This window comes from Ambystoma mexicanum, chromosome 13 (assembly GCF_040938575.1).
Source record: "Ambystoma mexicanum isolate Mex_15411 chromosome 13, UKY_AmexF1_1, whole genome shotgun sequence".
NCBI classification, from domain to species: Eukaryota; Metazoa; Chordata; class Amphibia; order Caudata; family Ambystomatidae; genus Ambystoma; species Ambystoma mexicanum.
The window spans coordinates 683,300,484-683,325,870 of NC_090938.1; the positions used below are offsets into that span (position 1 = coordinate 683,300,484).

General features: G+C 49.5%; 1 protein-coding gene across 2 annotated transcripts in view; it reads left to right on the forward strand.

Annotated features, from left to right (window-relative positions):
- Positions 1-25,387, forward strand: part of CDK12 (cyclin dependent kinase 12) — a 629,271-nt gene that overhangs the window by 575,104 nt on the left and 28,780 nt on the right. For both annotated transcript variants that reach the window (XM_069634721.1, XM_069634722.1), the window contains exon 12: positions 22,541-22,749. In XM_069634721.1, coding sequence (XP_069490822.1) covers positions 22,541-22,749 — 209 coding nt within the window. The remainder of the gene's footprint in view (positions 1-22,540; positions 22,750-25,387) is intronic.

Sequence of the window (25,387 nt, forward strand, 5' to 3'; positions counted from 1 at the left end):
CTGTTTCTTCATCGGTTGTTCTTCCCAGTGGTCGGGTGTGCCTCTAGTCCAAAATCCCTCGCCTTTTAAGCAGGTTTCTCCCACTCATGCACAGTCTAGGGTGTCCTGAAAGGACAAGAAGCCACCCAATCAGGACTGGGTGCATTCAGGCATTCCTAAAGACAAAGAAAAGGGGTGATTCAGGGACCTCCCTCACTTCCTGTACTTCCAGACATTGGAGCCAGAGGTGGGTTTCAGTACTGAAGCCCAGCAAAGGCAAAACTAACAAAGGGCTCCAACCTGGCTCGGCCTGCAGGGTAAAACCCAAGAAAGACCTCACAAACAGAAAATGGCGAAAAAAGATGACTAGGGCCATTTTGACAAAATGGTCACCCATGGGAGCTATATTGCAGCTGGGAATTCAGCCTGCAGTAGAAAAGCACAATGGTAGTAAAATTAAACCACTGCCACCAGCCATTTAAAGTAGTGAGGGTAACATAAAATATCACATGAGTAGGCAGGACAAGGGGCTACTAAGTAACCCCCCAGCACTCCACATAAGATGGGGTGTGCTGGACCTACAAAGAGAAAAGGTAAGTAAGGTCAATTTCACATTGCTATTATTGGTAACAGTAGTATACACAAGAAAGGTATTTAAACCTTAGGAGAAATCTAAGGGATTTCTCCAACACTGCACTGAAGGTGCTGGGTGTCACCATACAAAAAGTAGATGCCTATGGAGTTTGCCAGACTCCAAAAACAAATGAAACACATAATCCAAATCAGGTCAAAACACATGAGAAAGTGAGAAAAAGGGCTCACTCCAGGATTAAAATTAAAAAGTCCAGCAAAAGTGCTGGGGGTCTCGAAGGTTGAAGGGAATTGGCACCGAAATGAGAATTCTCCCTACCACTGACCACAGCAGACGAAGAAATCAGTTCCAAGAGTCCTATCTCGAGACAGCTGCTGAGACATCTCGTTCAGAGTACTGCCTTTCGTCACCAGACCACCAAATCCAGAGACCTGTCGGTTGCTGCTGCACAGAGGAGAATCCAGCCACAAACAGTTCTTCTAAGCTAAGGTACTGTGGGGAGAAAAGGTATTGCTTACCTTAAACTACGAAGTCGCTCCAGAGTGTTGGAATGCACAAAGAGGTATCCAGGGTCTCCATTCTTACCTCTGACCCAAGGTGCCGGCTTATGTCCCTTTAGTGAGTCCTTTACCAGGGTCTCCAACGGTGTGTTAATTCTGCTAGCATCATTACCAAGAGACTGAAAGTATTCACAGGAACTTTTGCTGTTCTACTGCTTCAAACTGATTTTACATAGTTAGGGATCAGACTTTTAAAGCTTTAGTTGGCTAAGAAACTGCCTTTAGAACCTTACAGTCTTCTACTGGATGACTAACCAACATTTTCTCCAGCATGGGGTCTGGCATGGATTCACATGCTCGTAAATATTCCCTTTTGTCAGGCTGGGAATCCTCGGTAAAGAAAAAAAATCAGTTTGTTTCATTTCTGAAATGTCTTTCTCCTATCAACCAATCCCTGGTCTCTGGTCATACTGTCCCCAGCCAATGACAGCCCTCTTCCTAAACCCCTCCTCTGGCAGCCATCTTCTGATTTGTACCGCACGTTCAAGTGCTGACAGTGCTCGTGCCTTAGCTCTCAGGCTTTTTACTGCCTTTTGCGCTTTTTCTTAGAGTGTACTCTATTTTTCCGGTTAATCGAGCCTCAAGCTCCATCGATCCATCATCCGACTAACGGGGACCTGTTTTTCGGAACTTTCGACGCCCCTCAAGGACGATTTATCGTAGAGTTCCCTTCTTGGAGGATTCCAGATGATTCTTTGAGGCCTACCCCGCATGGACATGGCTGAAGATAAAGGAGACTCAACGCCTCTGTTCAGGATCTGCCCTGAATGTGGACTACGGAACCTTTTCCTGGACGATGGGCACTCCCTGTGCCTTTACTGCCTACATTCCGACCAAACGCACGTGGAGCAGACCTGTGCGTTTTGCAAGAATATGGTGCCCCGCACCATGAAGGACTGTCGCAAGCGGCTCCCCGAGTGGCTCCAGATGAAGATCCCGGGGAAGCAAGCCTCAACCAACAAGAGGAAATCTGAGCGGTCTTCTAAGACCTTTGAGGGCGCTCCGGCGATGGGGGCCCAACATAAGGCAAAGCACTGCGAGCCCACGGGCACTGGGAGTGACATTGGGATGGGCTCCTCGGCGGCCGGGTCGGGAACGGCATCTCCGGCACCCTCAACCACGAGCTAACTCTCCGGGTCAGCGAAGAAGAGGAAGTCGGACCATCCGGGTAAACCACTGGAGAAGTCCCTACCGTCTCTGACGGAGAAAGCCAAGGGGGAGCGAGGTGCTGACGCTGCCCCCACAGTGAAGGCCTCAAGCGCGCCCAAAGTCGTGAAGGCCAAGGTTCACCAGGTGAAATCTCCTCTTGAATGAGTGGTGGAGTCCCTAGCGAAGGCTGCGGATTCGCAGGAGGCGGCCCCTAAGACGAGAGTTTCCCTGCCCTGATGCTCCCGTTGCAGTCTCTGCAGCAACCACCGCCAGCGGACGTGTCGGCGGATATCCTACAGGCACTGCACACCTTGTGCTCGGAGATCCGGACAAGGATACCCCCGTCGCCGGCAGGAGATCCTGCGGCAGCTGGGCCGTCAGGGGAACCCCCTGTCAAGAGAAGGAGAGTCCATCCTCCAGCTCCTTGCCATCCTTCGCCGCCATCCCCTCCTCCGAGGGACGATACGGAACCGGTTATGGCGACGACGGGCACAGGTACGGATGACTGAGTGGATCTCCCGTCGCCACTGCCCAGGGCCTCGCCACCAGAGGAGATTGGCTCGTTCCATGCCATGATCGCTAGGGCCTCGGAAATGTTTCAGCTGGCCCCTGAGGAGAAGGAAGGCAGGAAGGGTTCCTATACCAGCGCCCAGAGGCCAAGAGGAATATCGTGCTTTTGATCCCTCTATTGGACGAGGGGCTGTCCCTTATGAAGAACCTGTCCTCGGTCCCGGCGAAGAGGGACTGGTACGAGAAGAAGTAGAGTATGCCGGACTCTGCACCCACGTGTCTCAGATCCCAACCATCACCCGGACTCGGTGGTGGCGAAAAAGTATTCCGGATCCTCGGCATCAACGTCCTTCCACCCCCCGGATGGCAATGAAAGAAGCTGGACATCATGGGGCGATGTGTCATCTCGACGACGATCAAGGCGGCCAATGCTTTGGCCATCGTGGCCCGTTACGACAGGGAGCTGTGGTTCAAGATCACTCCCCTCCTGGACTTCCTTCCCGACCAGAGTGGAAGCGCTGGAGATCCTGCACGAATGCGAGGTGGCATCGGACCTTGCCATCACGGTGGCCACGGACATCGCCGACACAGGTTTCTGTCAGATGGGCAACGGCTTTTGCCTTAGTCGGCGGGGTTGGTTGAGGGCCACTAGCTTCTATCAGGATGTACACTCGAGGGTGTTGGACATGCCCTTCGAGGACAAATTATTCGGCAATTCTGTAAATGAGTCGCTTCAGGCCATTAAGGTGGATACCGAGACAGCTCGGGCGTTGGGCACGCTCCAGCAGCGACGGCTGTTCTTTCGGACCTCTGGAGAAAAGTCCCAGGGATACTCCAAAGGTTTTGGTGGTGGCTCATCATCCGATCGTCAACCGTCCCGCTCTTCGGCCCAGGAAGCCTACATCGGCCGCAGCAAGTCCAGAGGAGGTCCCGTCGTCGCCAAGGTGGCGCCCCCACAGTGAAGCAGGATTGAACCGGCCATGACGTCAGGCCTCCACCCACGAACCCCAGAGGGAGGCGGGCTGACGAACTTCATCAGCCTGTGGAAGTCCATCTCCAGCGACCGTTGGGTGCTGGACGCCCCGGCCCATGGGCACACCCTGGAATTTCAACTGAAGTGTCCGCGCATTCCCCTGGTGGCCAGGAAGGAAAACCACACCCCTCACTTCTTCTAGAGGTACGGGCCATGCTGAAGAAGGGCGCGATAGAGCTCGTCCCAAGAAGGCTCCAGAGTGTACTCCGGTACTTCCTCGTCAGAAATAAGACTCGCGGTTGGAGACCCATACTGATCTTCTGCCGCCTCATACAGTACATAAGGTCCCAGAAGTTTCGGATGGTCACCCTTCAGCACGTGCTGGGATACCTGGAAGGAGGAGATTTCCTATTGTCGCTGGACCTGGAGGATGCCTATTTCCACATCCCCACTCACAAAGGGCACCACAAATTTCTGTGCTTCATGGTCGAAGGGCAGCATTACCAATTCAAGGCCCTCCCCTTCGGATTGAAGTCGGTACTAAGGGTTTTCACCAAGCGTTTGGCGCTAGTAGCGGAGCGGTTGCAACTGCGGAGGATTCATGTCTACCCCTACCTGGAGGATTGGCTCATCTGAGCCAAATCGAGAGAGACCGCCGTCGAGCACACGGCAGGGACCGTCCGGCTACTCACGGAACTGGGGTTCTCGATAAACTTTGCGAAGTCCTGCTTGGTTGCATCGCAGGACGCGCGGTTTCTGTGGTCCCGGATCAACAGTGTGTTGTGCCTGGCATCCCCATTGGAGGAGAGGATAGCGGCCATCCTGGGCAAGGTACAATGGCTGTTGACCCTGAAAATCGCAAAGGTGAGGTCCATCAAGTCCCTCCTCGGCATGATGTTGTCGTGCATATACCTTGTGCGCCTGTGCAGGCTGCGGATGCGACTGCTGCAGAAGTTCCTCGATGCCCGTTGGATCCAGGTATCGGGAAGCTTTGAGGACAAGATCACCCTCGACGAGTTTCGGTGGTGGGGTGTCCGTGCGCATTTGTCACGTGTGGATTTCCAGACCCCCATCAGGAGACGGTTATGGCGGACACATCCCTGGAGGGATGGGGAGCGCACACCGGTCGTCTCCGCGCAAGAGGCCTGTGGCTACCGGAGGAGAAGTCATTGCACATCAACGTTCTGGAGCTACGGGCAGTGTTTTGGGCCCTCAAGTCTGTCTTTCCGTCCCTCAAGGGCAAAGTGGTGCATATCTTCACAAACACCACAATGTTTTACATCTGGAAGCAGTCGGCACCAGATCCCCGACGCTCTCCAAAGAAGCGCAGGACCTATGGCGCTGGGCCGTCGCCCAGGAGATATTTTTTGTCACATTTCACCTGGCAGGAGTGAAGAACCCCTTTGCCGACTCTTTCAGCAGGGAGCTGCGTTTGTGCCATGAGTGAGAGCTTCGGCAGAACCAGGTGGATCTCCTATTAGGACGATGGGGCAATCCCCACATTGATCTGTTTGCGACGAACACCAAGTGCCTGAGGTTCGCCAGCAGGTTTCCCCAGCCGTGGAGCATGGGGGATGCATTCTCCTTCCACTGGGGCGGCCTGTTCCTCTATGCGTTCCCCCCGTTGCTTCTGCGACTCATCAATCAACTCAGATGGTCCCGGTGCAGGATGATCCTCGTCGCACCGGCGTGACCGAGCCAGATATGGTACCCGGACCTTCTGGACATTTCAGCACCCCCCACCCCCAGTCAAACTTCCGGCAGACGCACATCTTCTCACCAGGGAAGAAGGCGTGATTTTGCACCCTGACCCAGGGTTGCTGAACTTGCAGGCCTGGCTCCTGCAGCGCTTGAGTTTGGTGGATACGATCTCCCGGCAGACTGCAAGGAAGTGCTTGCCAAGGCCAGGGCTTCGTCTACACTGAAATGCTATGGACATAAGTGGAAGAGGTTTGCCGTCTGGTGCCACGCACAGAAACTCTACCCTCTACGGATTACGGCTCTGCAGGTGCGGCCGTACTTACTGTCGCTGGCCAGGGCAGGGTTGGCTCGTGCTTCCATCAAGGTTCATCTGGCGGCTATCTCCCGCTACACCAGGACTCTGGAGTGGTCATTGTTATGGTCACACCGCTTGGTTAAGGAGTTCATAAAAGGACTATTCGAAGGGATTGTGTCCTCCGACGTATTCCTCATCTTAGATATATCCTTCCAGCTCTGCTGGCCTCGGAAAATTTTTTCTCCAGAGGGCGTTGCGCGTCGACGTCCCTCGAGTCGATGACCCTCGACAGCCGCCGTATCGACGCTCAACGTCATCTTGCCTATAAAGGCCGCGCGCAGCGTCCGTTGCTCAGTTCCGTTTTTCCGCGCTACTCGGTGCCTCGGAATACCGTTGCTCAGTTCTTAGTACTATTTACCTCGAGTTATTCGATACCGTACTCGATGGCTTCCTCGTCGGAACCGTCAACTCCTCGATCCGGCTTCAAAAAATGTCGAGATTGTGGGAAAAAGATGTCGTTAACCGATCCTCACAGAAATTGTCTGTGGTGCTTGGGAGCCGAACACCATTGTTCGGAGTGCGAGGACTGTATGTCCATGACAGCTAAGGCCCTGAAGGAGCGTAGGGGGAAGCTGGAGAAAGGTAAGACTTTTAAAGCTTCTTCTTCTTCGACGAAGTCGAGACATTCGTCTCCTCGTCACCATTCACGCTCCAGGTCTCGGAGTGGGTCTCATCACTCCTCGAGATCGAAACACTCGAAGAGGAGACGTCGAAGATCCCCTTCTCCGTCTTCCTCTTCCTCTGTTTCGCCAAAAAGAATCCCTTGCCCCACGAAACATAGTTCCTGGGCTGAATGGGAGGAATTCAGAAAAAATATGATGAGCGTCTTCGAGAAAGCGGCCTCGACCCCCTCGAAGACTGCCGAGAGCGATGCTCTGGTCGAAAGACCCAAAGGTCAAAAACGCAGCGAGTCGCAGTACCCGGCGAAAGAAACCTCTCGAGCGCGTCTCGAACCCTCGAGTAGGACCATGACCTCCAAACCTTCCTCGAAGGTTCCGTCGACGAAGGTTCCGTTGACGTCGAGGTCTTCGACGCCGTTGTCGAGGGGACCTTCGACACACAGGTCTGTCGACTCGACACCGGCGTCGACGCCGAGAAAAGTCACGGTGGCCACACATCCAGTGACGATCCCCAGGCCCTCGACGTCGATGGCGTCGATATTGTCGAGTAAAATTCCAATTCTGTCGAGGTCCTCGAGGCCTCCACCTCTGTTTTCGACGCCACGCTCGAAGCCTTCGACGTCGACGACATCGACGTTTTCGAGGCCAATAATGACAAGTTCAGCACCCTCTGCCTTGGAAATGGGATTTACTCCCTTTATTAGTTCAGAACAATTGAGAACTATATCCTCAATTTTAGAAGAGGGTGATTTGTATGAACAAGACACGTTTGAGTTACAGAGACCTGTAACCCCAGTTAGAGAGGAATTTTCCTCTGAAGAGCGCAGATTAAAGGATCTTCATGATTCTTTACATGAGGCAAGTGGGTTAGACACTTCCCCTGAGGTGGATTTTGCTAAGCCAGACCAGGGGGAGCATGCTGAAACCCCCTACAGAGCCTTAATGGCCAGGATTACAGAGTTCATGGGGTGGTCTACACCTTCACAATCTTTCCAGCAAGATGACCTCACGGATATTCTTGACAAAGGCCCACAAGAGGATCCAGTGGTGCCCTTTCATAAAGCTCTTCAGAGAAAGATCATGACAAACTGGGAAACCCCAGATGTAATACCAGCAGTAAATAAGAAACTGTCTGCAAAGTACAGGGTATCTTCCACTGACCCAGAGTTCTTGTCTAAACATCCATCCCCAGAAAGTCTGGTGGTACAAGCAGCATCCTCTACCGACGTCAAGACGGCTTATCCTACTGTCCCACAGGACAGGGACGATAAAAAATATGATGCTATGGCTAAGAAAGTCTTTTCAGCATGTAGCATGGCGTTAAAGTCTGTTAATGCTACTTGCACCCTTGCTAGGTTCAGCCATACACTTTGGGAGTGTGCTTCTACAGCGGCTGACTGCATCCCAGAGGGAGAAGAAAGGGATGCGTTCCTGAATATTATACAGGACGGTAAAGACGCTATGTGCGAATCCCTCCAGACGGGCATTGATTCGGCTGACAGTATCAGCAGAGCAATGGCGGCAAGTACATCAACCAGGCGGTTCGCTTGGTTGAGAAAGTCGGGTTTTGCCCCAGATGTGCAAGCCAGGCTCTTGAACATGCCATTTGATGGCTCTTCTTTGTTCGGGAAAAAGGCGGATGACAGTTTAGAGAAACTGCAAACTTCAAAAGCAGCAGCAAAGTCCCTAGGAGCTGCAATCCGTCAGACTCCTTTTCGTCCCACAGGAACCTCTGCGAGGGGCAAGTCCTTTCGCTTCTACTCCTCATTCGGAAGAGGTAGAGGACGACCGGCTCAAAGGGGTCAAAGAAGGACTACCCGAGGTGGACGGGGTAGATATTCTAAAGCCGCAGCAACAGCAGGTGCCTCTTTACCTTTGGCATCTGCATCAGCCGCCCCAAAACCACTCTGAGGACTTCCCTCACAGGACACCTGTAGGAGGCAGGTTGACTCAACATCTGGCGGAATGGCAGGCTATCACGTCAGATGCTTGGGCATTGGAAACAGTTGCCCAAGGTTACTGCCTACCTTTCCTACGTATTCCTCAGAGTCATCCACCGGGGATCAGCTCTCAGAAAGCTCCAGATCCGCTCCTCTTGCAGGAAATTATAGACCTGCTAGAGAAAGGTGCCATAGAACCGGTACCTGTAGCGGAGAGGAACAAGGGCTGGTACTCCCCTTACTTTCTCATTCCAAAGAAAGACGGAGGACTGAGACCCATCTTGGACTTGCGAGAATTGAACAAATTCCTCAGGAAAGACAAATTCAAGATGGTCACTCTTTCTCAGATCCTCCAGGCCCTTCAGTTTCAGGATTGGTTGGTATCTCTGGACCTTCAGGACGCTTATTTCCATGTGCCTATCCATCTCAAACACAGGAAATACCTGAGGTTCGCAATTGGCAACTCTCACTATCAATTTAGAGTACTGCCTTTTGGGCTGACCTCCGCCCCGAGGGTCTTCACCAAGTTAATGTCGGTAGTGGCTGCAAGTCTAAGGAGGGAAGGGATTCACGTCTACCCCTACCTGGACGATTGGCTGATCAGAGCTATTTCTCCGGAGCAAGCTCAGATCCAGCTAAATCACGTGTGCTACTCCCTTCACAAGCTGGGCTTCTCAATTTAAAGAAGTCTCAAATGATACCATCGTAGAGACTCCAGTTCATAGGAGCGATCCTGGATACTTCCCTGGGAAAAGCCTCGCCACCAGAGGTGAGGGCTCAAGATATTCTACAGATGGTTACCAAGTTCCAACATGCCCAACGTCTCCCAGCTTTTGACTTTTTGAGGTTGCTAGGCCTCATGGCATCCTGCATTTTCCTTGTGCCAGAGGCTCGCCTAAGAATGAGATCCCTCCAGTGGGCACTGAGGACTCAGTGGTCACAATTCTCAGGGAGAATGACAAATCTTCTTCAGGTTCCCGGCAGGGTGGCTCGAGACCTTCAGTGGTGGGCCTGTCAGGAGAACATTCTGAAAGGAGAACAGTTTTGGCAACCCTGGCCGGAGATAACAGTAGTCACGGATGCCTCACTCACGGGGTGGGGAGCCCACGCCAACGACTTGACCATCAGCGGTCGTTGGTCTCCATCGGAGTCCAGACTACACATCAACCTGTTAGAGCTGAGAGCCATCAAACTTGCGTTGAAGGCTTTCCTGCCAGTTGTACAAGGGAAGAACGTCCTGATAATGACGGACAACACGGTGGCCATGCATTACCTCAACAAAAGAGGAGGCGTAGGATCACTACCCCTGTGCAGAGAGGCGATGCAGCTCTGGTTTTGGGCAATCGGCAGTTCACCTAGCCGGAGAGAAGAACTTGACAGCGGACGCTCTGAGCAGGCAGAACACAGTCTCCCACGAGTGGGAGCTAGCTCAGGAAGTCCTTCAAGAGATCTTCACCCTTTGGGGAACCCCTCAGGTAGATCTGTTCGCCACCAGCCTAAACAGGAAATGCGACCTGTTCTGCTCAAGGGAATTTCCTCCGAGAGGAGCTCTGGGAGACGCGTTCATAGTGGACTGGGAGTTTCCGCTTCTGGTCGCGTTCCCACCGGTCCCTGTCATTCCTCAAATGATCAGGAGGTTGAGAAGATTCCGGCGAACCATGATCCTAATTGCCCCGGATTGGGCCAGGAGAACGTGGTACCCGGACCTTCTAGACTTGTCCATCTGCCCTCCAATTCGACTTCCTCTCAGAGAGAACCTACTCTCACAGAAGGGAGGTCAGGTTCTCCATCCAGACATCAAAACCCTCAACCTTCACGCTTGGCTTCTGAACGGATGAGGTACAAGGATTGGGACCTCCCTGATGATGTTATGGAGGTGTTGCTTTCGGCAAGGAGGCCAGCAACAAAGTCTTTATACCGCTGCCGTTGGAACAGATTTTGCAGCTGGTGTAGAGAACAGAATATCGACCCATTTTCATGTGGTACACCAATGGTTTTGTCCTTCCTACTATATTTAGCAAATTCAGGCCTTCAAGTTGGCACCATTAAGGGCTATCTTGCAGCGCTATCTATCTTTAAGCGTACTGCGGAGGAACCATCCTATTTCAAATTACCCTTGGTAATACAGTTTCTAAAGGGGTTAACCAATGTTTATCCCCCAAGACCATTCCAAGTTCCCCTATGGGATTTAAACTTGGTATTAACTTTCCTGATGGGTACACCTTTCGAACCTCTCCATTCTTGTTCGTTAAGATTCCTTACCCTTAAGACTGTTTTATTAATAGCACTTACATCTGCTAGAAGGGTGAGCGAATTACAAGCTCTTTCTTGTAAACCCCCTCATACAATCTTTCACAAAGACAAAGTTGTCCTGCAAGTGAAGCCTAATTTCCTCCCAAAGGTAGTCTATGAATTCCATATCTCTCAGAAGATTACCCTACCATCTTTCTATCCTCCTCCTCACCCGGGGAAAGAGGAAGAGAGGTTACACAGACTAGACCCTAGGAGGGTTTTAAGTTTTTATATTAGTAGACTAGCCAGGATAAGACAGGCAGACCAGCTATTTGTAGGCTACACAGGTCACAAGCTGGGGTTACCAATAACTAAGCAGACCATTTCCAGATGGATCATTCTAGCCATTCTGGAATGTTATAAACTGGCAGGGAAAGAGCCCCCTCAAAACCTTAGGGCTCATTCGACCAGAGGTATTGCAGCTTCATCGGCCCTCAAAAGAGGCGTGCCGATTAAAGACATATGTGCGGCCGCTACATGGTCGTCTGTCCATACCTTTACACGTTTTTACAATCTGGATTCCTCCTCTAGTCAAGAGACTAGGTTTGGAAGGGCTGTACTACATTCTATTCATCAATAGAAGACAGCGTGAAGTCAGTACTCCCTCCTCCAAATATAGAATACTGCTATGGGAGCCTATCTAAGATGAGGAATACGTCGGAGGACACAATCCCTTCGAAGAACAAGTTACTTCTTACCTTGTAACGTTCTTTCGACGGGATGTTCCTCCGACGTATTCCTCATCGACCCTCCCATCCATCCCCGCAGTTCTACTTCCCTTGTTGTTGCAGCTTACGCTCCTTCAGGGTGATTAGTCTAGTCCAGACAGTAATACTGTGGGCTACAAAACGGAACTGAGCAACGGACGCTGCGCGCGGCCTTTATAGGCAAGATGACGTCGAGCGTCGATACGGCGGCTGTCGAGGGTCATCGACTCGAGGGACGTCGACGCGCAGCTCCCTCTGGAGAAAACATTTTCCGAGGCCAGCAGAGCTGGAAGGATATATCTAAGATGAGGAATACGTCGGAGGAACATCCCGTCGAAAGAACGTTACAAGGTAAGAAGTAACTTGTTCTTCTGTTCGTTCCCGCTGGTGAACGATCCGGCCCCGGCGTGGGAGCTCAATGTGATGCTGACTAGACTCATGGGTCCCCTCTTCGAGCCTATGCATTCGGCATCGCTGAAGTTTTTATCATGGAAAACAGCGTTTTGTGTGGCCATCACCTCCGCACGACGAGTGGGAGAGATCCAGACCCTATCTTGTAAACCTCCTTACTTGACATTCTATGAGACGAGGGTGGTGTTACGGACGCACCCCTCCTTCATGCCCAAGGTGCCGTCGGACTTCCATCTCAACAAGCCCTTGGTGTTGCCTGTTTTCTTCCCGTTGCTGGCTGAGAGGACTTTGCACTCGCTGGATGTGGCTAGAGCGCTGAAGTTCTACGTGGACCACACAGTGTTTTCGGAAGACATCACAGCTGTTTGTGAACTTTTGCCCGGTGTACCAAGGGAAGGCCCTCTCCAAGACTTCCATTGCCAGGTGGCTCTCTGGCTGCATCACCCATTTTCACCGGTTGGCAAACTGACCGTTGCCCGGCCGTCCGAGAGCCCATTCGACCAGAGCGATTGCTTTAACTATGGCGTTCCTCTCTAATGTGCCCCTGCTGGACATCTGCAGGGCTGCTACGTGGAGGTCGACGCACACCTTCACGAAATTCTACTACGTCGAACGGGATTCCAGGGAGGACTCTATACTCGGCCAAGCAGTGCTCTGCAACCTGTTCGCTTGAAGGTGAGCCTGGTGAGGAGGTAAGAGATCCTCAATGTTGAGATGTTGAAATGCTTAATTTCGAGCCTTGCCACCTCCCATGGTTGTGCATGTGTGTACTGCTATATATTTATTCATGAGCATGTGAATCCATGCCAGACCCCATGCTGGAGAAGGAACCGGTTACTTACCTGTAACTGTTGTTCTCCAGCATGGGTCTGGCATGGATTCACATGCGAACCCTCCCGCCTACCCCTCTGTGGCTCTTCTCTTGGTCCTACTGCCACTTTACGTGCTACCAAATCTGAGGATGGCTGCCAGAGGAGGGGCTTAGGTAGAGGCCAGTCATTGGCTGGGGGCAGTATGACCCAGAGACCAGTGATTGGTTGTTAGGAGAAAGACAGTTCAGAAATGAAACAGATTTTTTCTTAACTGAGGATTCCCAGCCTGACGACTGGGAATATTCATGAGCATGTGAATCCATGGCAGACCCATGCTGGAGAACAGTTATAGGTAAGTAACTTGTTCCTTTTCCTTCCTAGATGACTATGTGGCTTTGCTAACTAAATACAATTGCTGTATCTGTGTATGTTCACGAGTGTGCAGTCGTAATGATAATACGGTAGAACTGTCATTAGTGTCAAACTCTGTAACAATTGTACTGCAAGCAACTATGCAGTGGCCTTTGAAAAGTATTTAGAAGTATTCATATGTGTGTTCTTTAAGTGATCTAAGTATTTTAAGACATTCCTTGTGCAAATCTAATAAATATAAATTTCAATTTAAGCTTATTGATGTTTGTTTGGACTACTGTATTAACTGGGTTCAGTGTACTTACCTACAGCTACCAAGGATCCCTGAGTAGTTCAAGGGTATACTAAGAGTTGAGTACTTGTATGCCATGGGCATAGTTTTATGAAGTCTTGCTCAAGCAGACTTTAGGGAAGACTCCCCTAACGCTGATAGCCTGGAGGACTAGTCCGTTTCCCCATAACATGTGAGCAAAAGCCCAATGCAGTTATAAAAAGTCAGGTCAGTGTGAAAAACAAGAGCAAAAAGGGGGCCCTTAGAATATGGAGGGAAATTTGCTAAAAGAGAAATCTTTCTGAACAGTTGCCAAGTCCTGACACTTCAATTGGGTTTTGACATTTTGAAGATTGCTCATTTTGAAAATGTGCACTCTTGTGTTGTAAGTCATTAAAATAAAAAATGTGATCACCCATTCTGATAGCTCAAAGTGAGCTACAGGTTGTGTGGCTCGTCGGTTTCTGTAGTTTCTGAGGCTTGTTAATCTGTTTAGAATCACATACTGTGCATATGGTCCGACATCCAGTGGTAACCGCAGATATTGCATCTTGTCTTTCGGGGACCGAAAGGAGACGGCGGCATAGGCGTGTCTGTAACACTATCCCTATCGTGACGTGTGTAGTACCCAAAATCCTTCACGCGCCGAGGTCCCTCAGATTGTTTTTTTCCACCCAGATAACTGGTCGCCCTACAGCGGAGCTCTTACTAGAGACATTTTTTATCTTTACTGAATTTTCGGTTTATGCTCCGTTAAGTCACTTCGACTAATAAGAACATCTTCGACAAAGACTACGGAGGAATAGTCTACAGCTGTGGTCTCGGCACCTGCGATCCGGCGGCCGGATTTCCACGCGATCGGGCCCTCTGGCCGACCTATACAGTAGGGAGAGTGGGTTCGGGGTGGCTATATTGTTATGTCTTTCCTCTTTTCCACTTCTTTCCCTTTCGGTCTGGTCATCCTTCCCTTTTGCTATGGAAAGGAGTCCTTTTAGATTCTGCCTTAAGTGTAGGGTCAGATATCCTTGGAAGGACGAGCATAGGACGTGTAACGCCCGTCTCCCCCCTAGAGCACGACGAAAAGCGGTGTTCGGCGTGCAAACTCTGTAAGCCTAAAACCCTTAAGGATCGCCGTGTAAAGCGGTGGGCCCTGTATGGCATGTCACGCGTGGAACCTCCCTCCCCTTCCGCAACACCAGCCGAAAGTGACAGGGGTACTTCGGATGAGCAAACATCCAATGCGGATGTTATAGGACTTGAAGTGGACACTTCTAGGTCTGCCACGCCCGTCCCCGACCCTTCCAGGCTCGACTCTGGTCTTGCTACAGGGATTACACCCGGCGACAAGGGCATACATAAACATCGCACTAAACACACAACCCCTACGCCATCTTCAACGCCTTCGTCGAAAAAGGCGAATGCGCCAAAGGATCCGTCGAAAAATTTTGACGGTTCCCTCGAATCGTGTAGATCCAAAGCCTTCCCTGCATCCGCAACAGCGCATGACTGGGCAAACGAAAATGTATAAGGGCGCTACTCCCCAATCTACACGCGCCAAAGTTTTGGAGTCCGAAACTACAATTTCCAAGGCCTCAATAGGCCGAAAGTTACGGCTTGGCCTTTACCCAGCACTCTGACCGCTGGGCCTTCTGGTGCCGCGGACAGCGTTTCGGCTACCGCTACATCATCGGAGGCTTTGTCTCACGACGATTCGGTTACTATCCGGAAGAGCATCGGTAGGATCGCAGCGGCGGTGGGCCTTATCCCGGTCCCGCAGAAAGTTATGGGCCAGGGCGTGGAAAATTTTTCGGCGGACTTGGGCCGCGATTCCGATGACTCTTACGTGGATAGTCAAGAACCTCTCTGACACCCTGAGAAGTTCCTCTCAATGCCAAAGGGCAGAGAACATTGTTTCTCCCCACCTAGGCCCTCATGGGTCCTCGAAATGGACTACTGAAAAGTTCGAGGGATGTATGGATCGGCTGGAGCAGATTATCAGTTCTGCTTTTCCGTCGAAAAAGGCTCGGGTAGACCCTAACCTTCAAATACAAGATGTTCAGCCTCAGGTTTTCCAACAGGAAGATGTGGCCCACATGGACACATACAGGGACATCTATACTTAAGAGGAATCATCTTCTCTCAAATTATGAAGAAGATCAACAGGAGACGACAGAACTGGGAGGAAACCCAGCAAGGAGGACAGGATCCTTGGTCACATCAAGATCAGGACTCTGATATTTTGTGCATCGATTTTCCTCCTTCCACCCCGGCTCGCCAGGCCTCCCCTGTGGATGACCAAATGGCTTTAAACACCATGTTGAAAAAAGCAGCAGAATTCTTAAAAATTGCCACTCAAGAGGCTTTGCCGGAGCAGGATTTTGTGGAGGACATTATTAAGGAAAAACCTCCGGCAAGTCAATCCATTCCCCTCCTTAACTCTGTTAAGAGGCGGATAGCTTCATCTTTAGTCACACCTGCCCAGACAAGGGCCGTGAACCAGAGTCCAAACATTATTTTGGCCTTCTCCTGCCGACCCTCTATATATCAAGGGGCATGCCATCCCAGACTCACTGGTGGTGACCACTACTCGTAAGAGGGTAGGGGGACCCCTTGCCACTGGAGAATCACCTCCGGACAAGAAGTCTAAAAGATTGTGTGCCCCAGGCAAATGTCACTTCAGCAGCTGCATATACCATTCGGGTTGCTAATAACACTACACTATTAGCAAGCTATGCCGATGCCCAATGGAACCTGCTCCAAGAAGGCTTTCAGGAGGCCCGGAACCGGCCAGGACCAAGCTTCTCGCCATTGTTGCGGAAGGAAAACTGGTTAACCAGAATGTGGTCAAAAACATCCTGGATATTGCAGAAACATTTGGCAGATCACTTGCACAAGGGACTCTTCTGAAGAGACACGCATGGCTGCGTACATCGGGATTTAGACCTGAAACTCAGGCCTCCTTCATATAATGTGCCCATCGAAGAGTCAAACCTCTTTGGGAAAGCAGTTGATGAAGCGTTGGAGACAGCCACGAAGCAGCCTGAGACCTTAAAGTCTCTGCAAAAAATTACACAAAAACCCTCTTCCCAGAGGGGTAATAACTCTCGGCGGTCCTTTCGAGGACAAGCTCGCGCCGGTCAAAACAACTACGGCACGGGCAGCTTCAACAATAACCAAACATCTGGAAGCCCCTCTTACTATCCCTCAAGGGGTCAGAAACGCGGCAAAGGTAGAGGCAGAGGCCCCAATCCCAGAGGAGCCACAGCCTCGGGTCAGAAATGACCACCAAGTCCAGGTCCCCTCCCATGCCTCCCGGGTCGGGGGGGCGATTAACATCTTTCCTCAAGGCATGGGAGGGGATAACTTCCGACCAGTGGGTCTTAAAGACGGTCTCCCACGGTTATTGCGTGGAATTCTCCCGACCTCCACAGTTCAGACCGCCACGCTCACAGCGCCTTTCACCGGCCTATCTATTCAAGAGGTGGAAGCACTGCTGGGAAAGGACGCCATAGAAGCCGTCCCTATTCTTCAGGTAAACAAGGGTATTTATTCAGTGTACTTCCTTGTACCCAAAAAGGATCTCGGCATGCGTCCTGTTCTAGATCTGCGCCCTGCGAACAAGTTCATAAAACCCCAAAAGTTTTGCATGGTAACACTACAAGAAGTGGTCCCATTGCTGAAACGGGAGGACTTCATGGCAACATTGGATATGAAAGATGCATACTTTCATATTTCAATGTTGCCAGCGCACAGAAAATACCTAAGGTTCATGATCCAGGACAAACACTACCAGTTCAAATTACTCCCCTTCAGCATCGCCTCAGCACCAAGGGTGTTTACCAAAGTCCTGGCAGTGGCAGCAGCACACCTGCGCAGACTATCAGTCCCAGTTTACTCTTATCTCGACGACTGGCTCATTACGGGGGACTCGTTCGACGCTTGCTTTTCGAACACCCAAAAAACAGTAGATCTCCTCTTCAGCCTGGGCTTTTCAATCAACGAAAAGAAGTCCAGCCTAGTCCCCAGCCAAGTAAAACGATTTCTGGGGGCATTAATTCGGACAGAAGACTGTCTTGTCTTCCCCTCCAGCGAGAGGGTTCGGAACATGCTCTCAGATTCCTCAATATGTAGCCAGTCGAGAGGTGACGGTACGCAAAGCCATGCGGTTGCTAGGGATGATGGCGTCATGTATATACTTGGTTCCCCACGCACGGCTGCGCATGCGTCCCATGCAAGAGTGGCTCAACAGCCAGTGGTGTCAGGCCAGCAGACAATGGGAAGATCTGGTAGTTGTCTGCCAGCCCTCGTTCTCTCTCTGCAGTGGTGGTCGAGGGAAAACCTTCACCACCCCTGCAGTGGAAGCCACTCTCATGACACTCATCTCTCATGGAGTGCGGGGGGCTCACCTGCTTCAGCAGACAGCACACGGAGTGTGGTCCCCTCAAGTAGCGTCGAACCATATAATCTTACTGGAGCTATTAGCAGTGTTCAAAGCATTGAAAGCCTTTTAGGTACAACTGCAAGGGAAGACGGTGCTGATCTTAACCGACAGCACTACAGCAATGTATTACCTGAACAAACAGGGGGGCACTCACTCTCCAGGGCTATCCAAGCTGTCCCAAAACATTTGGATATGGGCTCTCAAACACAAGATGTTTTTGTTGTCCCAACATGTTCCAGGGGAACTCAATCTTCTAGCAGATGTACTCAGCAGAGATTTTCCTCTGCCAGAAGAATACGAATGGCGGCTGCACGAAGACATTGTACCCAGCGTCTTCGCAGAATGGGGGTTCCCAGAAATCGACCTGTTCGCTACTCAGAACGCCCAATGCCAAGACTACGCCTCCAGGTACCCCAGAACCGGTCCAAGGGGGAACTGTCTCTGGATAACTTGGTCCGGGAAATTTGTCTACGCTTTCCCCCCCCCCCCCCCTCCCCCCCGACTCCCCTTCTCAACCAGATACTGCACAACATGCACCAGGAACCAGTTACCATGATTCTAATGGCCCCTATGTGGGTCCGCCAACCCTGGTTCACTCACCTGATGGAAATGTCCCTCTCCCCACCAGTCAAGCTGCCCTGCCCATACAACATGTCTGAGGACAGGGGGGGGAACCCTACACCCGTGCCCCCAAACCCTGAACTTAGCAGCCTGGATCCTGAGATCATAGAGTTTGGACACCTGCAACTCCCTCAGAGGTGCATGGACATACTCAGGGAAGCGAGGAAACCTAATGCATGTTATTGCTATGCTAGCAAGTGGAAACGTTTCGTCATCTGGTGCAATTCCAAGGGTGTTAATCCATCTGGCTGCTTTGAGTTAAGATGATTTATCCTCCATCTCTCACCTAGCCCCTGGATGGGATCTGAATGTGGTTTTAACCAGGCTCATGGGAGCTCCCTTCGAGCCTATGCATGAAGCAAGTCTGAAAGACCTGACTTATAAGACAGCCTTCCCAGTGGCTATCACTTCTATCAGAAGGGTTAGCAAACTACAGGCTCTTTCTGTTTTAGACCACTGTTACAGTCCACAAAGACAAGGTAGTTCTGTGCACACATCCCAGGTTTGTGCCTAAATTTATTTCGAAGTTCCATGTGAACCAGTCAATCGAACTACCCACTTTCTTCCAGAACCCTACTAACATGGCCGAAAGAAGCCTTCCCACACTAGACGTTGCGCAGGGCAGTCTGGAGAAAACTAAACCACTAAAAAAGACTAAACAATTCTTTGTTTCAGTGGCAGCTGGTAGAGAAGGGGATACTGTCTCTAAATCAGCTATCTCAAGGTGGATTGTCAAATGCATCACACTTTGTTACACTCTTGCCCTTCAAGCCTAGAGCACATTCTACTCGAGGCACTGGGGCATCCATAGCATTCATTGCAAATGTTCCTCTTGAGTCCATTTGCAAAGCGGCAACCTGGAGTTCTGTACACACCTTTACAAAACACTATTGCCTACTAGGGGTCTGCAACCTTTGGCTCTCCAGATGTTTTGGACTACACATCCCATGATCCCTCACCATTAGCTATGCTGGCTAGGACTGATGGGAATTGTAGTCCACAACATCTGGAGAGCCAAAGGTTGCAGACCCCTGGGCCCTAGACACTCGTTCTAGGTCTGATTCTCAGGTGGGACAAGCAGTACTAAGACATCTTTTCTCTACTATTCCTTCTCACAACCCACCTCCAACTCTGGGTACTGCTCGCTAGTCTATGCACAGCATGTGATTCTAAGCAGATTAACAAGCATCATGCATTATTTACCGTAATAGCATTTCTGATGATTGTATCTGCTTAGATTCACATGTGCCCTCCCTACCGCCCCGCTCGGGGTGGAAGGAACATATACTTCTTACTACTTTCTCGCTTTATGTACTCACTCACTATAGCCTCGGGCTCCCTCATGGCAGAAAAAATACAATCGTAGGGACCTTGGCGCGTGAGGGATTTTGGGTACTACACACGTCACGATAGGGATAGTGTTACAGACACGCCTATGCCGACGTCCCCTTTCGGTCCCCGAAAGACGAGATGCAGTACTCTGCGGTTACCCCTGGATGTCGGACCATATGCACAGCATTTTAATCTAAGCAGATACAATCATCAGAAATGCTATTACGGTAAGTAATGCATGTCTTTCCAAGAAAATGCTGACTGTTAGACACACATTTTCTAAAAATGATATTTGTTAGATAAGCGGCGATGCAGGAGTGTCCCTACCCCTTGCATTTTTATGCTAATAAAATATGTACTGAAAGGGATTCTGTGAAATTGGATGTGAGTGAATCAGATATCCCGGACTAGCAGCATTTATGTTGCCTGCGGATTGGCTCTTTTGCAAATATTGTGCCCACCTTTCTGTTTGGGTAGTGCTGTGATTCTTTCTACGATGAGTTATTAATGAGAGGAAGGTAACCCCACACCAACTTTCTTTTGCTGTGATCTCTGCAACTTTAACCCGTCATTCTTTAATTCTGCTTGCACTTCTGCTTTTCATTCTCTTTCTCCCTTTCAGCTCTTACCTCTGAGGCTGCATCCTCTATTTCTACATCACTTCCTCTTCTCTTACCTCAATCTATCCTTCTTTCCTCCTACTCGTTAATCTTCTCAACAAGGGCTTTCCCCCCTCACGTTCCATGCACCATTTTCTCTGCTGTCTTGAAAGACGCTGGCTTAGACCAAATCAAAGTCAGATCGCTCATCTTTTTCTTATCATGCTACTTACGATGATTGCTTATTTTCTGCTAGACGTCTTTCTGATATTTTACGTACCCAGTCTGCCCATCCCAGGCGTCTTTTTCAAATCCTTGCTCGGCTCCTGTCTCCTCCCACCCCTGAACATTCTAACTCTCCCTTATCTGCTTCCGGCTTTGCTCCTTTTCTTTTCCTCCAAAGTAACCTCTCTTCGTAATGACATTGAAGCCTTCAACTTACCTAAAGCTGTTAACCCTCCTGTCTCTGCCCCTCTTACTTCTTTTGCTCATTTTCCACTGATTTCTAATACTGAAGTTTCTCTTCTATTAGCTAAAGCTCCCCCTACTGCATCCCCTAGTCACCCGATTACTTTCTAAGGTTTATCCCTTTCTTGTACCTTCTTACTTCCTTTTTCAACTTTTGTCTCTCTACTTCTACCTTTCCTTTCTTTTAAGCACGCCTCGATCATCCCAATCTTAAAGAAACCTACTGCTGATCCTTTGTTTCTAATTTTTGTCCTATTTAGTTATTACTTTGTTTCTAAGCTACTAGAACGGCTCGTCTACTCTCACATTTCTGTCTTTCTCCAACTCCACCATTCTTCCACAATTCCAATCTGGTTTTCGTCCTCTTCTCTCCACTGAAACTGCTCCCCTCTCTGTGTTGAACTCCTCTTTCTGCGCGATACTATAAACATTCATCCTTTCTCATCCTTCTAGATGCATCTGCTGCTTTTGACACTGTTGATCACTCTTTACTTTTGGCCTCACTTTGCTCTTTCGGTCTCACAGGCTCTGTTATGTATTGGTTTTATTCTCACAGAACATTTTAGTTTTCTAGGCCGGCAAGTCTTCTAAATCTTTCCTGCTTGCCCATGGTGTGCACCAAGGGTCTGTTTAGGGTGCTTTTCTATTCTCTTTATACCTTCATCTTGCAGCTATCATTTCTTCTTTTATTGTCTTTCCCCCCATCTGGGCTCTCAATTTCACCTATGGCCCGAAACCTTAGTCTTCACTTTGATACTAATCTTTCATTCTCACAACATATTTCATTAACATCTCGTTCCTGTCGTTTCCATCTGCACAATATTTTAAAATCTTGTCCTTTTCTTAATTTTCAAGCATCTAAAGTTCTAATTTCTTCTTTAATATTTTCTAGACTTTTCTATTGCTCTACTGCCCTCCTTTGGGTTCCCCAAATCTTGTCTTGCTCCTCTTAAATCCGTATTCAATTTGTCTATCCGCCTTCTATGTCTTCTCCCATTTCGGAACTCTATTTCTTGTTCACTTGCATCTCTTGGTTGATTACCCTTTCATACTCAAATTAGATTTAATTTTCTTTCTTGTTTTCAAATCTCTTCATGGTCTTGCTCCTAGTTATCTCACTGCCTTGATATATTTCTATACTCCATCCCATACTCTTCTTCCCAGTTTTTACTGTTGGCTCCTAGTCCTCCTTGTACCCAGTCAGGTTTTCAGTCTTTTGAGCTTCTTTCTCCTCTTTACTGGAATGCTCTTCCTTACTCTCTCCACTCTATTTCTATCTATTCATTCTTCTGTGGGTCGTTGAAGTCTCATCTGCTGCAATATCCCTGATTGTTTTCTGAATTGTTTTGTTTACTCATTTTTATTGTACCATTTTTGTACAGCACCTTGATTTAAGGCTCTTTATAAAACACAAATAAAATACTAAAATACAAATACCCATTTGAAGAACAAAAATATTTAATGTTGATACATTTTTTTCTCATGGATTCAATTGTCCTCATCGCCCCCCTCATTTACTGAATAATGGCGTTTGCTCTAAACCTTTTTAGATTTATTTTTTGTGGCAGTTCAGTGTTTCATGCTCTACAGACTAGAAGCAACACTTTGTGGAACTCTGGTGTGGGGGTTTGCATGGAGTGCTGTATTTACTAACTGCATTGTTTTATCCTGGGGCTTTCTTGCATATCGCTCAGGTGGTCACTTGTAGATTTGATAAGGTTTTCTGGGTTATCGAAGGTAAGTTGTATGTTCTTCTGAGCTGTTGATTTCAATTGCTAAGTTTCATAGTATTGTAATTCGTGTTTATTGGTAATTCTTTTATCTTCTACCCTCAGCCTGCCCCACTGGCAGGATTGCCACGAGCTATGGAGTAAAAAGCGCCGGCGACAGCGTCAGAGTGGCTTACCAGTGGAAGATCCTCCCTCGGCTAAGGCTCCTCGCAAAGAAGCACCAACAGTAGTAACAGCTGACCCAATCAAGAATAGCACTCCTCCCCCGCCAGCACCTCCTCCAATAAAGGTGGAGGCTTCTGTTGCCGACTTAGGTGAGTATGCACATAATCTGTACCACTGTACCTTTTTGCAGTCTTTTGCTAGATACTCTGTCACAATCAGAGCATGCTTATTCGCCAGACCATAGTTAATCCATGGCATTTTAGTCACCATGCATAACTTTAGGCGTTAAGAAAGGGGTTCTGGCATGGCAAGTAGTAGTCCCATACTAGCTGAAGGTGTAACCGTTTCCAATGGTGGGTACGTTTTTATCCTTCCATGGAAAATGTGACCTGTTGGGAGGATAGAAGGAAAAAAAGACTACTATTCCTGTCTCCAGAAGTTGGCAAACTCTCCTTACCTTTCCTAAACAAATCTTTTTGTTTTGCTGCCATCCTGTCCCTTGCTTCTTAAACCTATTTCAGTCTTTGGCATGTGTTGGCTTGTCAGCAGATGTTTGAATGTGTATATGATTGGTTTGGCATAATAGCCTGCACAAAGCATCTAGTTTATTGCTGGCTTTTTATCCTGAGTCATCTCGGGAGACTACTGACAAGGGTGACCATGGAAGCTCTGCATTAGCATCTTTTGCGACTCTGAAACTTTGGAGAAGCTCTACCGCTTTTCTGACTAGAAGGAAACTTGTTTGCTTCCCATTTCCCTGATGCAGCGGTGACGGATGGATCTTTAACTTCAGACGTGCTTTGTGGCTTTGGAATACTTGGCACTTGATCTGTACTGCTGGACCCTGAAACGAATCAGCACATCCTCCTGTTGTCCTGGCATCGCTGTTGCCACTCCTCTGCTGGACCTTTTGTTCAGTGGCACACCTTTGTAGTGGGACCCTGTGTTAAATCGATTTCTAGAATTTTACCTGTTGGACAGATTTTAAGAGGCCAATCTAGTTATAGTGAACCTGGGGAAGCTCTGAGAGGTTAGCCAAAACCCAATTAAGGTAGCAATGGAGAGCAGTCGAGGCGATTCTCAGGAGAAATGTGTGTGGGGTCAGTGGTCCACAATAATTCAATTTTCCAGCATGGGGTCTGGCATGGATTCACACGCTCATGAGCCTGAGCGCTTGGCTCCTGCAACCCTAGGGTTTGTAGGATACGTGTTGCCAGCGGACTGCAGGGAAGTCCTTGCCAAGAACAAGTGTCATCGACTCTTAAGTGCCACAGGCATAAGTGGAAACATTTTGCTATGTGGTGCCGGTCGCAGTATATCAACCCTGAGGGTCACGGCCCCGCAGATTCTTCCATACTTGTTGTGCTTGCCCAAGGCTGGGCTGGCACACGCCTCTATCAAGGTGCACCTGGTGGCTATCTCCCGCTACGCCAGGTCTCCAGGACGATATTTTCTTTGGTCCCACCATCTTGTCAAGGAGTTCTTCAAAAGACTGTTTTAATCTTTTCCGCCAGTGAAGACTCCTGCCCCGGCGTAGGAACTCAACGTGGTGCTGAGGAGGCTCATTTGGAGGGTGGCAGGGAGGGGGGGGTGTTCGAGCCAATGCGTCAGGCCCATCTCAAGTACTCTCATGGAAGACGGCTTTCCTCATGGCCATCACCTCTGCCAGGAGGGTGGGTGATATCCAGGCCCTATCCTTCAAACAGCCATAATCTGACTTTTCACGAATTGAAGGTGGTGCTACAGACGCACTCCTCCTTCATGCCAAAGGTTCAGAGGGAATTCAACCTCAACGAGCCTTTGGTGTTGCCTGTTTTTTTTTTTTCCCCCAAAACCTTTGTCGCCGGCTGAGAGGACTCTGCACTAATTGGACGTTGCTCATGCTCTGAAGTTCTACGTGGCACGCCCCAAGACTTTTTGGAAGACGTCTCAACTGTCGTGAACTTTGGTCCTGTGAACCATGGGAAGGCCTTGTCCAAGGCTGCCATCGCACAATGGCTCTCTCGCCTGCATAACTACACTATCATTGTTTGGCCAACCGACCGCTACCTGGCCGTCCGAGCCCATTCCACCAGAGCGATCGCTGCAACGACAGCGTTCCTGTCTTGTGTGCCCGTGCTGGCCATCTGCAAGGCTTTTACGTGAAGTCCCACGCACACCTTCATGAGATTCTACTGCGTCGACAGGGATTCCAGAGAGGAGTCCAGGGTCGGCCATCAGTGCTACACAACCTGTTTGCTTGAAGTTGATCCTGTTCCGGAGGTAATGGTAATTGCTTCTGTTGAGCCTTGCCACCTCCCGTGGTTGTGTAATGTTGTACTGCTATGTATGCTTTATTCATGTGCATGTGGATCCATGCTAGACCCCATGCTGGAGAGGGAAGACGTTACTTACCTGTAACTATTGTTCTCCTGCATGGGTCTGGCATGGATTCACATGCGAACACTCATTCCGGCCCCTCTGCTGCTCTGCTTGGTCATACTGCCACTTTACATGCTTACCAAATCTGAAGATGGCTGCCAGAGGAGGAGCTTAGGGAGAGGGCAGTCATTGGCTGGGGCAGTATGACCCAGAGTGCAGTTATTGGTTTAGATGAGAAATACAGTTTGTAAGTGAAACATTTTTATGATTATTTTTTTTTTTGAGTATTCCCGGCCTGACAGGGAATAGTTGCATGTAAGGATCTTGTTCCTTAGACAGATGTATAAAAAACAGTATCTTTTTAGGCCTCCAACGCACACTAAAAATGAAACCAGCAGGTGCTATCACACAACACTGAATAATAAA